This window comes from Gymnodraco acuticeps, unplaced genomic scaffold (assembly GCF_902827175.1).
Source record: "Gymnodraco acuticeps unplaced genomic scaffold, fGymAcu1.1, whole genome shotgun sequence".
Lineage (NCBI taxonomy): Eukaryota > Metazoa > Chordata > Actinopteri > Perciformes > Bathydraconidae > Gymnodraco > Gymnodraco acuticeps.
This window is the reverse complement of record NW_022990346.1, coordinates 325,683-340,935: the sequence shown is the minus strand read 5'-3', so window position 1 is coordinate 340,935 and position 15,253 is coordinate 325,683. Positions and strand designations below refer to the sequence as shown.

At 41.2% G+C, this 15,253-nt stretch overlaps 2 protein-coding genes across 5 annotated transcripts in view; one reads left to right on the top strand and one right to left on the bottom strand.

The window, feature by feature from the left end:
- Nucleotides 1-185: 185 nt before the first annotated feature.
- On the bottom strand, nucleotides 186-10,666 carry LOC117551087 (methyltransferase-like protein 7A). Its single transcript, XM_034223799.1, has 2 exons — nucleotides 10,059-10,666; nucleotides 186-862 (listed from the first exon to the last, which is right to left on the bottom strand). The coding sequence occupies exons 1-2, from the start codon at nucleotides 10,551-10,553 to the stop codon at nucleotides 629-631; spliced, it is 729 nt and encodes a 242-aa protein (XP_034079690.1). The 5' UTR covers nucleotides 10,554-10,666; the 3' UTR covers nucleotides 186-628.
- Nucleotides 10,667-12,793: 2,127 nt separating this feature from the next.
- scn8ab (sodium channel, voltage gated, type VIII, alpha subunit b) overlaps nucleotides 12,794-15,253 on the top strand; it is a 46,980-nt gene continuing 44,520 nt past the window's right edge. For 2 of the 4 annotated variants that reach the window (XM_034223848.1, XM_034223853.1), the window contains exon 1: nucleotides 12,794-12,935. The gene's annotated coding sequence lies outside the window, so the exon portion shown is untranslated. Of the gene's footprint in view, nucleotides 12,936-13,541; nucleotides 13,651-15,171; nucleotides 15,238-15,253 lie in introns of those variants that run through there. The other 2 variants (XM_034223849.1, XM_034223850.1) reach the window with 2 other exon arrangements.

The following is a 15,253-nucleotide window of genomic DNA, read 5'->3' as shown; positions in this document are numbered from 1 at the left end:
GAAAAAGGCTTGCTGGGGGACAGGCGACAGGCGATTTACAAGATCAGGATTACACCATAGGGATTACACTAATACCTGCTGTGAGATCATTATGTCCCGCATTTAACCACAGGATGGCGCAATTCCAGATGTTGGACTTTCTTGTCCATCATATAGTACTAGTCTAATAAGTAAAACACCAATCGTGCAGCAGAAAGTCTTTAATAAGACAACACAATCAGCTTAACAGCAAAAATACATTAGTGACACACCTGTCATGTCATAAATGACGCCAATGAATCCAGCAGTAGTACACAAACATCAGAACACACATTGTCCTATGGTGGCATCTTATCGATGTAACAGCATAGCATCTTGGAAATGGGAAGTGACATATAGAAGATTAAACATTTAAAATATTCATTTTGTATTGAATGCCATATGCAATGTTTTTATTCAATGTGTTAATTGAATGTATCTTTACAAAACACAAACACTGAAGGTTTTTTTTTTTAAAATACAAAAATAAAATTAGTATTAAAGTGATTGGGATTATCTCCATCACTGATGATCTATCATATCACAAAAGAGAGGGGGGGGGGGGGGGTATTAAGCGCTTGACTGTGTAATGCAGACCTAATGACAGCATTTATTTCACAGCGTAACCGATGATGTGAGGCTTGACAAGGAACATGAGTGGTGCTTCCACATGTTTCAGCTTGAGGTCGGAGAATCCAGCTGCCTCCAGAGGTTTCCACGTGTCCCGGACCATCTCACATCCATCCCCATAGTAGTACCAAGGGGGCTGCAGAACATGCTGGAAGAAGTAGGTCCAGGTGGAGGGCTCTCCAACAACATGCTCCATGAAAAAGAAGCCTCCACCCTGCAAAGCAAATATTTGCTATTTACACACTGTACTTTATGGAACTGAAATATTGTGCAAGTTTATCTAAACTAAAACTATTATTTAGAAACCAAATCCTGAATGGTTATGAGCAGGACCAGTGAACTCATACTTGTTATTTATTGTCAAAGTTATTTATTTTTTACGGAGCCCAGAGGTCTGTACTACGAAGCTGGTTCAACCTAACCTGGATATGTTTGAGTTAGCCGGTTGGCCTAATCCAAAACATACACGCTCTCGCTAAACGGTACTACGACACGGGTTATCAAGTGGATCGCTCAAGCCAGCCGTGTCCTATCTAGTTAGGTGCGCGTTCACATGAAAGGGGTGGTATTTGGAGCATTCGACCAATCACAAACATGGACAAGCGCACTGACAGCGCAGGGTCATACTTCCTGAATGAAAAGTCAACTTTAATATTAGTCACATATGAAGAAGTTGAACTTTAAACATCCATGACTTAAACACTTTATCCAGGATAAAAGCCACATAGCTGCACCTGCAAGGTGACAGCTGGTAAAAGAAAAAGCATTTGAATGCGTACATTAACAGGTTTATGATATCACTGCCCCGTCCAAGACACGAGTGGATCTGACTTTAATTACATTTGACTCGAGTGTTTCGTCAACTTAATGTGTTGCTTAAAATAATACTTCTGCATACAGTATGTGACACTGTGAGTGTTGCACGGCCAGATACGGCTCAGCTGACTCAGATAAGGAAATATATGATAGCCTACATTATGATGTGATATGATAGATAATGGGACACATCGACGTCTGCACTCACAGTGCCGCGGACTGTACTTAATGTTACTCTGATCCGGTTACTTATGTTGTGGCAGATATTTAAGTAAGCTTTCTTAACGCTAATGTTATAATAGTCAGATTGCTCTGAAGATGGGAGGTGATATTCTATTAATTTTCACGTTCACAGTCTGTGATTTTTACCGGCCGTCTTTCCTGCAACAGTAGCTTTTCTGTATTTCCTCTATCCTGTAATATTACTTGATAGCTTTAAACTCCGCACACGGAGCTCTGATTGGTCAGCAGGCGGTGCTTTCACTGAGTTGATCTCTTAGCCTGCAACCTAACCTCCGAGGAGGAGGTTAGCCACTCAGCATAAGTTACCATGGAGATCTAGCCCGCTAAAAAGAGAACCAGCGTCATAGGACCGGAAACGGAAAGCCCGAGTTTCCCCTGAAGTTAGCCGGCTAAGCGAAAATCCGGCTTCGTAGTACAGGCCTCTGGAGGGTTCATAGAGAGAAAAATAAATAAAACGAGGCCATATTTTTGTGCACACAAGATACTTTCTCGTGCGCACTATATACTTTCTCGTTCGCACGAGATATTCTTATGGTAAAACCTATGGGTAAAACACATCGAACTGCCCGATTATTACACCATATCATTAGTTTTATGAATAATATGTCCGGTCGCCAGGGCGTGTGTGTGTGGGCATTTGTTTATGATACTGTCGTTCGTTCCGGTGCACTCCGGCAGGACTATAGCACTACATCGAGATTAAGATTAAACACATTTCTTTCACTTGGGAATACACATATAACTATGGAGAACCATATGTGTGTAAATGACTGTTCATGGTAATTTGAAAATAAATGCCGGTGTCGGACACACACAAACACACACAGAGCGGAGCTGAGCACAAACACACACACATCATGCGCCCTCGTGACCGGACATCTCCTTCATAAAACGAGTAATAGGGGGAATAATCGGGCAGTTGGATGTGTGTGTGGTTAAACGCAGCAGCCTCAATCTCTATTTAGCTATTCTAATGAAGGGAAACACAGTGAAGTGAATCCATCAACCCTGACCAGACCCTGTTCTTTCGGCAGGCCTTCCAATAAACTTTGAGCATGGTACACCTGGAGTATTGACATTTTTATCGCTATCTCCGACTTTTATCTTATATATATATATATATATATATATTTTTTTTTTTTTTTTTTTTAATTATTATTATTATTTCAAATTGTATCAGTGTCCTTTGCTGTTAAGCGCTTCGAGATTTGTCTTGGCAGATGAGAAGCGCTATATAAATGAAATGTATTATTATTACCGTAAAACCGTAAAAGGCACAGCTCTTTGCAGCTGTTGCTGCTCTTCTCAGATTCTGCTGAGTCACACTTTACTGCCTCCAGTGCCCTGTACGACGAAGCCAGTTCAACAGACCCTGGATATGTTTGACTTACCCGGCTTAACTAACCCTAGCAAACGCGGTCCTACGAAGCTGGTTATCAACTCAGTAAATCAACCAGGGTTTCTCTGTCCGGCTGAGAGCGCGTTCACGTGAAAGGGACGGAGTTAGCAACATTTGACCAATCACAAACATGGAGAAGCGTGCTGACAGCGCAGCGTCAAACTTCATGAATGAATAGTAAATAGCAAATCCTGCTTCGTAGTACAGGCCACTGGTGCCGCAGAGATAAAGTGAAGGAGATGTTCCTTCTATAGAACAGCTGTGGGCAGCAGATACTGTGAGAGTCACGGTCACGGACATGAATTCATAGATCAAAGCAGACTGGTTTACAGACTCTTCTGTTTTGCGAATCCGGTGCTTAAAGGTGGGGTAGGTAAGTTTGAGAAACCGGCTCGAGATACACTTTTTGTTATATTCCATGTTGTTATGCTCTTAACATCCCGATAGCAATGAATATCTTAAGTGCTTTGACAACAAATCCATTAAAAAATGTCATCTGTGGAAGCCGTAATACTGTAAAAAGCACGACCAATTATTTTAGCCGGCCCGGCTAAAATAACTGGATGGCCTATCTGCTTGTCAGCCTTCCATCGGGGCACAAACTTATCTAGTGCCCTCATTGGTCATGTGCGCGTTAGTGTGTGTTGGAGGAGGGGCTCTGTAAGGAAGTGGCAGATTTTCTCCGGTTGTGTATTTTCAAATTCTAGCGATCTCGAGCCGGTTTCTCAAACTTACCTAACCCACCTTTAAACAAATAGCTCTAAACCCCTGGCCAAAATGTCCCTAAATTAAGTCCGAGTTTGAAATATATCTCAAATAATGTAGGCTATGCACTGCCATTTCTCCACATAAACATAACCGTCTGCAATGAAACGGTTGTCTCCTCTGTGCTCCTCTGTACGAAATACTTTCTCGTTCGCACGAAATAGTATTTTGTGCGCACGAGATACTTTTTCGTGCGCAAAAAAAGTGGTGGTGGGGTGGGGAACCTCCGGCCCCCGGGCCGTATACGGCCCGCGAGACCATTAGCTACGGCCCTCGAGGTAATTTAAAAACATACGCAAAAAATAAAAAAATTAAAGAAATCTAGACCGCAAAAAAAATAAACAAGCGAGTGCCTGTTTTTCCTGGCCACGGTCAGGGTCCTTGAACACATCACAAGCCTAACGTGTCATCACGTGGTATATGTCTCGTCTGACAGGGATGCAGTTCTGACCGAGAGCAACAGAAGAACGCCGCTCCGCCACTTCCACAAATTGCAGTACCCATAAGGAGCTGTACTAGAGATGTTAAGATTCACCGATTCGCATCGGTGCACCGGCATAAACGTTCAAGATGCGAGTGCACCGGTTGAAAGAGTGCACATCGGCTACAGTTTGGGTTGAACCGGGTTGAACTCGCGATGCATCGATTGCGTAGCGTCTTTGCATCGGTAAAAAACTGATTAATCATATAAAATTCCCTCATCTGGTCAACGCTCAGCAGAGACGATCTTTGATATTTGCTTCGCCACTACGGAGGCCGAGAGTCTCAGTTATCAACACACACGGAAGTTGAGGGGAAAGAGAAACACAGCGCATCGAAAAATACCTACAAATCAAACGTTTGGCAACACTTCGGATTGTTCAAGAAAGACGGTGTAATAGTCCTTTATGCTACATAGTTGACCGCAGGTCATGGAGAGTAATAAGGTATCCGTAGACCTTTGTATGAGGTATCTTTATTACTTAACAGGTAATACATAGATCCGTCCTAGATGCGGGCTTGCATACACACAGTATCACTCCGCAGCCGCACCCCATCAGTAACGTCCTGATGGTATATGTGCGCGGCACTATATACTACAGACGGTCAACTTGAAAAATCGCTCGCAAATTGTTAACGATTCCGAGCCGCTTTAAAGTACACAAGTAGTACGAGGAACTTCCATCCATCCATCCATCTTCTCCCGCTTATCCGTGGTCGGGTCGCGGGGGTAGCAGTTCCAGCAGAGAGCCCCAAACTTTCTTTTCCCTGGCGACATCAACCAGCTCTGACTGGGGGATCCCAAGGCGCTCCCAGGCCAGCGAAGAGATATAATCCCTCCACCTGGTCCTAGGTCTACCCCTTGGTCTCTTCCCAGCTGGACGTGCCTGGAACACCTCCCTAGGGAGGCGCCCAGGTGGCATCCTAACTAGGTGCCCGAACCACCTCAACTGGCTCCTTTCGACGCGAAGGAGGAGCGGCTCAACTCCGAGTCCCTCCCTGATGACCGAACTTCTCACCTTATCCCTAAGGGAGACACCAGCCACCCTGCGGAGAAAACCCATCTCGGCCGCTTGTATCCGCGATCTCGTTCTTTCGGTCATGACCCATCCTTCATGACCATAGGTGAGGGTAGGAACGAAAATGGCCCGGAAGACCGAGAGCTTTGCCTTCTGGCTCAGCTCCCTTTTCGTCACAACGGTGCGGTAAAGCGACTGCAGTACCGCTCCCGCTGCTCCGATTCTCCGGCCCATCTCACGCTCCATTGTTCCCTCACTCGAGAACAAGACCCCGAGATACTTGAACTCCTTCACTTGGGGTAAGGACTCATTCCCTACCTGGAGTGGACAGTCCATCGGTCATCATACTACAGACGGTCAACTTGAAAAATCGCTCGCAAATTGTTAACGATTCCGAGCCGCTTTAAAGTACACAAGTAGTACGAGGAACTTAGCGACGCACATAAAGAGGCGACATGGGGTCTGCGGCTGAAAAGAGAAACATGAAAGTTAGACATACGAGTTAAAGCTATGGGCATAGATATGTCTCATAATTATTTGTGTGAACATAAAAATAATTTGTGTGTAAATATGTTATTTGTAAATGTAAAACAACATCCACAAATGCATTTAAAAGATTTGAAAACTCACAAATACATTTGCAAGTGTAAAACGGATCTGCAAATACGCTAAATATGTTCACAAATTAAAAAAAGATCTGTGAATATCTCTTTAACATTTACACCTTTCGATCAGGCATTTGTGAATCCATTTTGTATTTGTGGACCAAAAATGCGCTTGCGGATCTCAAATCTCTGTTCACGGATCTCAAATCTCTGTTCGCGGATCGTCTTTTTACACACACGGAATTTCGAGACATATTTTCCGCCGGTCTCGACTAAAATCTACTCGTGTCACTCGGTTATTTTCGGAAACCACGTGATGGCCTGCTGATGACGACATTTCCGCATGATTTCAAAGTAAGAGCATGATGGTTTGTTTAATGCTCTGTTTTTGTATTATAATGAACAGCGGAACGTTGGATGGATTCTTCATCACCATAACCCTGACCTAAATACGGTGCTTTTCTACAGATTACTTTATTACTGCACTGGTAAGGTAAAATTAGGTCGATTAATAAGATGTGAAGTGCTTTGTAACTTTGACCCGCTTGACTGAATACACAACAAACAATGAAGAAAGAGTTTTATCTGGGCTGTTTCGCTGCCAGCTGCTCCCCCGGGACCCGAAAGTGGCGTATAGCCTGCACTTCAACATCAACGAAAGTGCTCGATATATGCTATATTGAACCAATAACACAAACTAACTGTATCACTATAACATGATGGTGATGGTGATGAAGAATGCATCTAACGTTCCGCTGTTATTATAATACAAAAACAGAGCATTAAACAAACCATCATGCTCTTATTTTGAAATCATGCGGAAATGTCGTCATCAGCTGGCCATCACGTGGTTTCCGAAAATAACCGAGTGACACGAGTAGATTTTAGCCGAGACCGGCGGAAAATATGTCTCAAAATTCCGTGTGTGTAAAAAGACGATCCGCGAACAGAGATTTGAGATCCGCAAGCGCATTTTTGGTCCACAAATACAAAATGGATTCACAAATGCCTGATCGAAAGGTGTAAATGTTAAAGAGATATTCACAGATCTTTTTTTATTTGTGAACATATTTAACGTATTTGCAGATCCGTTTTACACTTGCACATTTATTTGTGAGTTTGCAAATCTTTTAAATGCATTTGTGGATGTTGTTTTACATTTACAAATCACATATTTACACACAAATTATTTTTATGTTCACACAAATAATTATGAGACATATCTATGCCCATATAAATCACTCAGTGAGGTGTTCTGTCAGAGAGAGTGGTGTTTAGTTTACAGCAGCCTGTGACGGCCAATAATAATGTAAATGTCTTCCTTACTGTAAGCAGTTATGAAATACCTGTTTGTGAAAGGTTATTTGTATTCTTTATTGTTCATATAGAACCCACTGCTTTCTGCTCACTGGTGAGTTAGCCTATGAATGAGTGTTAAGCACATCAGGCTGGCAGCTGTATGGGCATTGCACTATGGTAGCTGTTATTTTTACATTGTTAATCATGAGCAATGCATCCTTACATTGTTGGATGTGGACTGTGAGGTGTTATAGAATTGTACTCTGGAAAGCTTTTAAAGGCAACAAAATAAACGGCATGATGGGATGTGCAGTACCAAATATGTAAAGCACTTTTTTGTTAATGTATGATTTGCTGCATATAAGGAATAAAACAAAAATCCTCTGTCGTACCATATTGAAGTATCATTATTTTTGCATCGTGTTGAATCGCATCGTATCACACCAAATCGCATAATGTTGAATCAAATCGTATCGAACTGTATCGCAACAGGGGTGAATCGTATCGCATCGCCTAGTGTTTCAAATGTATCGTTAATGTATCGTATCGTGGCAACGTATCGAGATGCGCATCGCATCGGCCTCAGTGATGGAGATGCACATCCCTAAGCTGTACACATGCTGCAGTTTTTGCGTGGCTGTGTCTTTAGTTGTAAGCCCAGTGGCGATCTGTTCATCTGTCATACAGTCAATAACTTTGTTGTTATTGGCATCTGGTTAGCTAGCTATGCTAACGAATATAAGAAGCTTTTTCTACAACCAGTGAGGTAAAGGCACATCTTTATATGATCATTATAGTTATACAAAAATAAGAGGATAAAGTAAACAGGTATAAAATACTATATGACAGTAAAAAAAAGTTGTTATTAAGAATACAGTTTGAAAGGAGAGTGATTTGTAAAATATCCATAAAGAAAAAGAAAATCTGTTTACAGTTCTGTTTCATATGGGTGTTGAGAGATGTATCCATAGATCTCTTAATGTTGCTCTCAAAGTGCACCAGATTGATGCTTTTAACTTCAACATTTAAAAAAAAATCTTCCCTAGAGGAGGTTAGCTCCCCCCACACTTAAATCACTTAAATGTTCACATGGATAGGAAACTAAATACATTTGCACACATCTTGTGTCCATATATTTCTGTTTGGTGGTCATGCCACAACCGTGCACGTGCATGCACGAGTCATGGTAAGATATCTGGATTAAAAGGTTGCTTTTTCTTTGCACAGCATGAAAGAAAGGCCAAATGAATGGGCTGTGATTTTAGTATTTTTAAGCAGAGGTCAATCATTTGTACGGCCCTCTGAGGATGTTGGAAAAATTGAAATGGCCCTTGAGAGGAAAAAGGTTCCCCACCCCTGCTTTAGGGGCTCCGTAATTTGTTTAAAAAAAATCAATCCAATATCACGGATGCTGATGACGAAGACCTAATCTTTTATTTTCAAGAAAAATGTACGAAAAGTTTTTTAGCTTCTTCTTGCCCCTGTTGAACATGACAGACTATTTGAGAATGTATTTGTTTTTTTGTACCTTGAACGTTTTTCCTTTTTTTTGCTTCTCTTTGTTATAATTATAATAATAATAATTTTGTTTGTTTTGTTTCTGACATGTTCAATAAATTGACTAATATATATAATATAATATATGGGGGTTGCCGGTGCATTACTGGTGCATTTTCCTAAATGCATGTTTAAAGAAGAAATCTGATCCTATAAACACATTGGAAATACAAGCAATATTTTCAGCCATCCAGTCGTGGCCTCCGCCTGCATTATAGCACACACATGTTTTGTGTATTTACAGAAAAATGATCAAGTAAGCACTAAATTAAATAAAACCATGAGTGCATCCATGTATAATGTTTGTGTATAATGTGCTGATACATGGGACACTTATGTCCCCTAGAAATAGTACATGTTTTATAATGAATGCTTTTTTGTTAAATTGTTTTGCCTCAGGCTTACATATCTGAGGAGAATTAAGTGAAATTAAATTACAATACAGGCTTGATATTTATATTAAACTTGACATTCTGGATTGAACTACTGAGTTTCAAGGCCGAGGCTATATACAGGACCGTCCTGTACACAGCGCTCTGAAATGGCTATATACAGGACGGTCCTGCACAGAAGCCCTGAAATGGCTATATACAGGACCGTCCTGTATACAAGCTCCGAAATGGCTATATACAGGACGGTCCTGTATATAGCCATTTCGGAGCTTGTATACAGGACGGTCCTGTATATAGCCATTTCAGGGACCTTATATACAGGACCGTCCTGTATATAGCCATTTCAGGGCTTCTGTGCAGGACCGTCCTGTATATAGTCATTTGGCGTTGTGTACAGGACGGTCCTGTATATAGCCACTCCCGAGTTTCAATACATATAAAGTAAAAAGATAAGGGCACCATTTATGTCGCCAGGTCAAAGGTATCAAGAAGCAATTAAAGGTTAAAGGTAGGTTAAAGGTTGTGATAATGAATTGGTAACAACCTAAGGAATTAAACAATCTTAATTTGGCTAGTAGGCTAAATGTGTTAGGGATGATTTTTGCTACTCTTCATTTTTGTGTATCCATTTGTTAAAACAAATGTATAAATAATGTAGACTTCTTTGCTTGTTTTTTGTTTAGTGAGCACGTTTTTAATCTCCACTGGTGAATTATTAATCCAGTAGTTGCGCAGCATTAGAACAGTAGCCTCAATAGAAATACTACAGGCCTTGACTTTGGATGGGAGTGAATTTACTTTGGATTTGTTCTTATTTCAGGAGTCAGGGTCTTACCGGTCTCAGCATGCGCCGTGTCTCCTGCAGGGTTTTCGGGATGTTGTTGACACTGCAGAGCACCAGGGTGCACACAACAACGTCTACCGACTCGCTCTCAATAGCCCCCATGTCCTCCCCCGACGCCACCACAAATCTGTCAAACGTGATGTGGTCATTCCCTTCCATGCTGCTCTTCAGGTATTTCTTGAAATGAGGGTTGGGGTCAGTGCAGATTACCTTGCATCCGGGTGGATAAAACTGAAAATTGGTGCCAGTTCCACAGCCGATCTCCAAAATAGTGAGCTGCTTGCCATGCCTGTTGAACTCGCGTAGACTGCGAAACAGCTCCTTCTTCTTGTCGTGCATTTTGTTGTTGTACATTATTGAACATCGGTACAAACAAATAGGGAAGACACGTTTGTATATTTCATACATGCCGAGTGCTTTGATCAGATGAAGAGGCAAGCATAAAACATTGAAGATTAAAGTGCAAAATGCCATTATGAGAGCCATTTTCCCGCTCTAGACCCTGTGGCGAATAAATCCGTCAACAACATAGACTGTATAAAGGTCAACAACAGCAAACTGTCCACCGAACTTGCTGCTGTCTTTGTGCATTCGAAACAGGAAGCTCTGAAACTATTTCAAAATAAAAGCCGGTAAATATCCACCCTAACGCAACGTACTGGTGTGAAATAAGTTTGTCCCTCATAGTGTTACACAAGTCAACGAATTAACCCTATCCCATGATTATCTATTTGCTACGCATTGTGTTATGTTTGAAAACTGTTAAATGTGTCACCATTGAAGTACATTTTAACATGTACCTGAGTGAATTCAAACGGCCGGAATAGGACCAATACAACCATGAATAGGACACGCAAACTTTTAACGTTCGCCATTCAAGCTAGTGGTGAGTGACGTTACGTTACTAGACAGAAACAAATGTTTGATGTATTTTAGAATAATTGCTATATATTTAATTAACTATTAGTTCCATAGCTAACCATTGGTAATAACTAAGCTAACTTTAGCTGCCTGAATTTAACACTCAAATGTACACAATATGTAAATATGTAATGGTAATGGCTGGGGTTATGTTCAATGCTTTCTTATTGAAATGCGGTATAATGCTGAAATCCAAAGAAGCTGATTGAATGAAAATTAAAGCCAGCCCTTTTATTTCATGCAGACCTGAAGGTGAACTTCTTCCAATGTCCACCAGGTGGAGACAGTGTTGGGTTCAAAACACCTATTTTATAAAATCCCACAACCCTGTATTTTGAAGGGTGAATAATTTAGAAAAAGGGTAAAACAAAATGAAGTATTCCATAGACTCAATTTCAGCTGTGTATTAACAAAGCTGTACATTATTTTTTTTGGAAGTTTTTCCTTGTACGATGTGAGGGTCTAAGGACAGAGGTTGTCACATTGTCATACGGATATTCTGTACAAACTGTGAAGTCCACTGAGACAAATGTAACATTTGTGATATTGGGCTATATAAATAAACATTGATTGATTGATTGATTGTAATGGTTTGTCTTGCAAAAGAGAACAGAATAACAACAATGAGCTCAAAAACCTTCATTGCATATAGGCATACACAATTTGCTGAGATACCCATATAAATTGTTTTAAAATCTGTTTGTTCAATAAAGGTATACAGTGCAGAGTGAACTGTATTAAATAAATCAAGGTTTGTAACCTTTGTCATGTAGGACATGCACTTATGGGACTGGGCTCACAACCCTGATACATTATTCTGTGCTTACATCAGAAAGCTTATGCTTAAGGGACATACCAGACTATGAGTATTGATAGGGGTTTAGTATATGTGGTTACATAGACAGTTATTCGGCCGTTTGAATATTCATGCAGAATACATACAAATGTTTGTCACTGTCTATATAATGTATTTGTCTTAATTTCATTAGTAGGTATTTTCAAGAAATAAAGGCTTTTTTATATGTACCAGTAAAGCACAGGTGTACATATCAAAAATAAATGATTTAAATGAATTTAGCTGCTTTAGTTTCTGGTATTGTTCTTGCTGCCCTCACTGACTCTTGAATCATACAGAGCCATCATTATGAATGTTACGAACACCTGCTTCTCCTTATGCCAAAATGTCGGCTCAGAAAATGTATATACAAATATATCCAATACCAAACAACTTTGTACCACCCAAAGCCATTTTTTGTTGTTGAGGTAAATATTAAGATAACTACCGTATAGGATAGATGTTCATAGTTCAAAATTGGTATACCTTAAACATCACACATTGGTTAGTTATTGATTTATAGGTTGATTTAGCTAGGCTGGATTTAATTAAAAAAAATACAACAAAAGAACTTGGCTACTGCCCCACTGGCTGTGGTATTAAAAAATGACTTGAGTTACATTTTAATCATGCACTTAAAACTCTGAATTATTTTTAAAATTAACTATGACAAATAAAATGTAAAAACGTCATATCAAACTTACATTTGTAAACATATTGCAAGATGCCATCACCTTCATTCTCATTTTACTTCCATGTCTGATTAAAAAAAACATGTAATCATACCCCTAAGTTTTTATCATAGCAGATAAATATAAAAAACATATGTTGCCTATCGCAATACCCATCCCAACCAGAATATAAATGTCCGTTGTTACATGAACAGTGTTTTTTTTTTCTGCCGATGCTGCGGTCTCTTGTCCGTTATTGAAACTAAAGGCATTTACCGACACTCCCTAACAATTTGCTGAGAGTCATCAATTATGCAGGGTAGCCGCACGCACTGGGAAGGAAGATAGCAGCAACAATATGGCGACAGCCGTTACTCTGGACTCTTTTCTACATCTGCAGTTCATTGACAGCTGTCTGGATTTGTGTTAATGCGGAATAAAGTAAGTAGACTGTCTGATTTCTGCGTTGTCTGGTTTTTCATGTCGTGGGATGGATCGCAGTTCTACTTTGTCGACCGACTGCATCCCAGTGCCGCAGAGCGGTCCCTCTCTCAGCATCTTCTCCTAGCGTCTGTGGAGGGCTCCTTGCCAGTACATGGAAAAATATGTATTCGAGGTACCAGTTATAAGAAGGGTAAATGTGATTTTCTGAGGGGACACACGGATATGTGAGACGTCGCGGTAGAAAACAGGGAGACAGCAGGTTATTTGGGGTGTTGGCCTGCCGCTGGATGGAATGACATTTCCCTGTGTCAGAATGTGAAATATACGCATACGGGATGTTGAAGTGAGATCATGTGAAACTTCTGTAAGTGCAGACAATACCGAGCCTGCATGCTCCGAGTGCATGAATAATGCGTCGCTTGCAAAATCATTTTAGGTAGCAATTTCCTCGTTACCATTATTTTATAACTATGATAGTTTCACTCCCCCACACTCCACCTCTGCGCCCCCTCCCTCTTGCAATCTCGTAGGAGACTGTATTGCGTGAGGAGGTAGGTGCGTCTTTAGTTTGGCAGTCCTCAAAGGGGCCGCGGCACCCTTTTCTGCTGTTTTCACGCAATCTCAGATATTAAAAACACATTTTACATTCAGTATTCCTCTAGACCCGCACCATGGATGCTGTAGGACTCGATCGGCTTGTCTATCTATACGGGTGTGGTATAGCCTTAAGACCGTTTTAGTTCTCTATTTATTTATTTTGCTGTAAATATTTTACCTTTTTAGATGTGAAATTCGGTTGTGCCATGGGCTGCTTTGACTTGAGGCCAGGGATGTGTTGTCAGGACATGGCTTGTGCATTCAACTGACCTAGTATGAGTTTGTTAGTTAGAGCATAGCAGCAATAAACCACACTGCAGTATTTTAGGCTTTGGCCCTACAGGAAAGCGGCGCGCCTCGCTATTAAACAGTGGACTTTCCCTCTCAGGAAATGAAAGGCACCTGCAGGATGAGACAAACAATGTGAAAGGGAGCAGGTGTTTTTTAATTCCACACGGGGAGAAAGTTAACCGAGGTTTTCTTTATCTGTGTTAAATTCTTCAGTGGCCTGATATTCTATGCTTCATCAACCGCCCCCCCCCCCCTCCCCCCTATCCCTCGCCTGTCCTTTGAGGGATAAGAACGTGTTAAACTGAATTATCATAGCTCATCACAATTTCCGGTCAGGACGACTTAACCCTACCTGAAATGGACTCGGCTCAGGAATGAAGTGGCACCCACCCCTATAGGACATTAGGGACCCCTTAGATATTTCTCTTCCAAGTTAATCTACCAGTAATGTTTGACTCGGGCTTGTTGGGCTCACCTATTCTTAGGGAAGCTGTGTATTTGAATTGAGATGACATGACAGGCATTACTTATTAAGACATCGCTGCAGAAAATGAAGGATGTGTACGTTTTTTTTCCACCGGCCCATGTGGCTCCTCCTCACTAGCACCGTGTCGCCGCGATGTCCGGTTCTCTCCATCTGATATCAGGTCATCATCACAGTGCATAAAGCACAATAGGAGTCTTCAGCAGGTGACGGGACGGAGGCCGTGGTGCGTTTGGATGCATTTGCTCCGCACATAGGACGCAGTAGGCTATACAGGAACATTTTTGCTAAACGCTGCTTATCCGGACGGTGACACGCTTGTCTTTTGGGAAGCACAGGAGCCTGCTGGAGTTGTTAGTCTTCACTGTCATCCATTAGCTTTATTCGCAGAATCCCTTAACTCATAACGGATTTAACAGAATCGGTTATAGGTTATATAAGCTGCGAGCATTTGGTATACCAATTACGTGCGGTTATATAATTCACAGTAATTGATTTAAGAGTGTACATAGCAGTGTTTTTTTTTACGACATGTGATTGTCATATTCTTGCGTTTTATGCCGTGTTTCTCGTATGACCTAAGGGAGTTAATGGAAACCGACAGCATTGAGCAACATCTGCAGCATATTTAGACAGATTCCCCTGGTCGCCTTGCCTGTGTTATAGGAATGTCCCAGCGTTTTGTGGCAAGTGTAGGCTTTATGCACTGTTGGCCATGCTATTGCATCCTGGTTTGAATCACCTTGACGGTAGATCAATTGATGTAGCGTTGGTAGAAGGAGACTTGGAGGTTGTGCCGAGGTTGGGTTACATGAATCAGACTTCATTCCTCTTCTGGTTGGCTGTGCTTTTTCTCCGAAGATACTGGGCTGTTGGATCTATACCTGCCTTTGGATTTCTTCTCATTTCTTTCTCATTTCTTTCCAGGTCAGTACCCTTGTTA

What these genes read in the sequence shown, in the direction of transcription:
- LOC117551087 (XM_034223799.1), bottom strand. Translation starts at nt 10,553, where the DNA reads ATGGCTCTCATAATGGCATTTTGCACTTTAATCTTCAATGTTTTATGC. An exon ending in CACGGCGCATGCTGAGACCG is followed by an intron (nt 863 to 10,058) that starts GTAAGACCCTGA and finishes TTTGCTTTGCAG; the next exon opens with GGTGGAGGCTTCTTTTTCAT.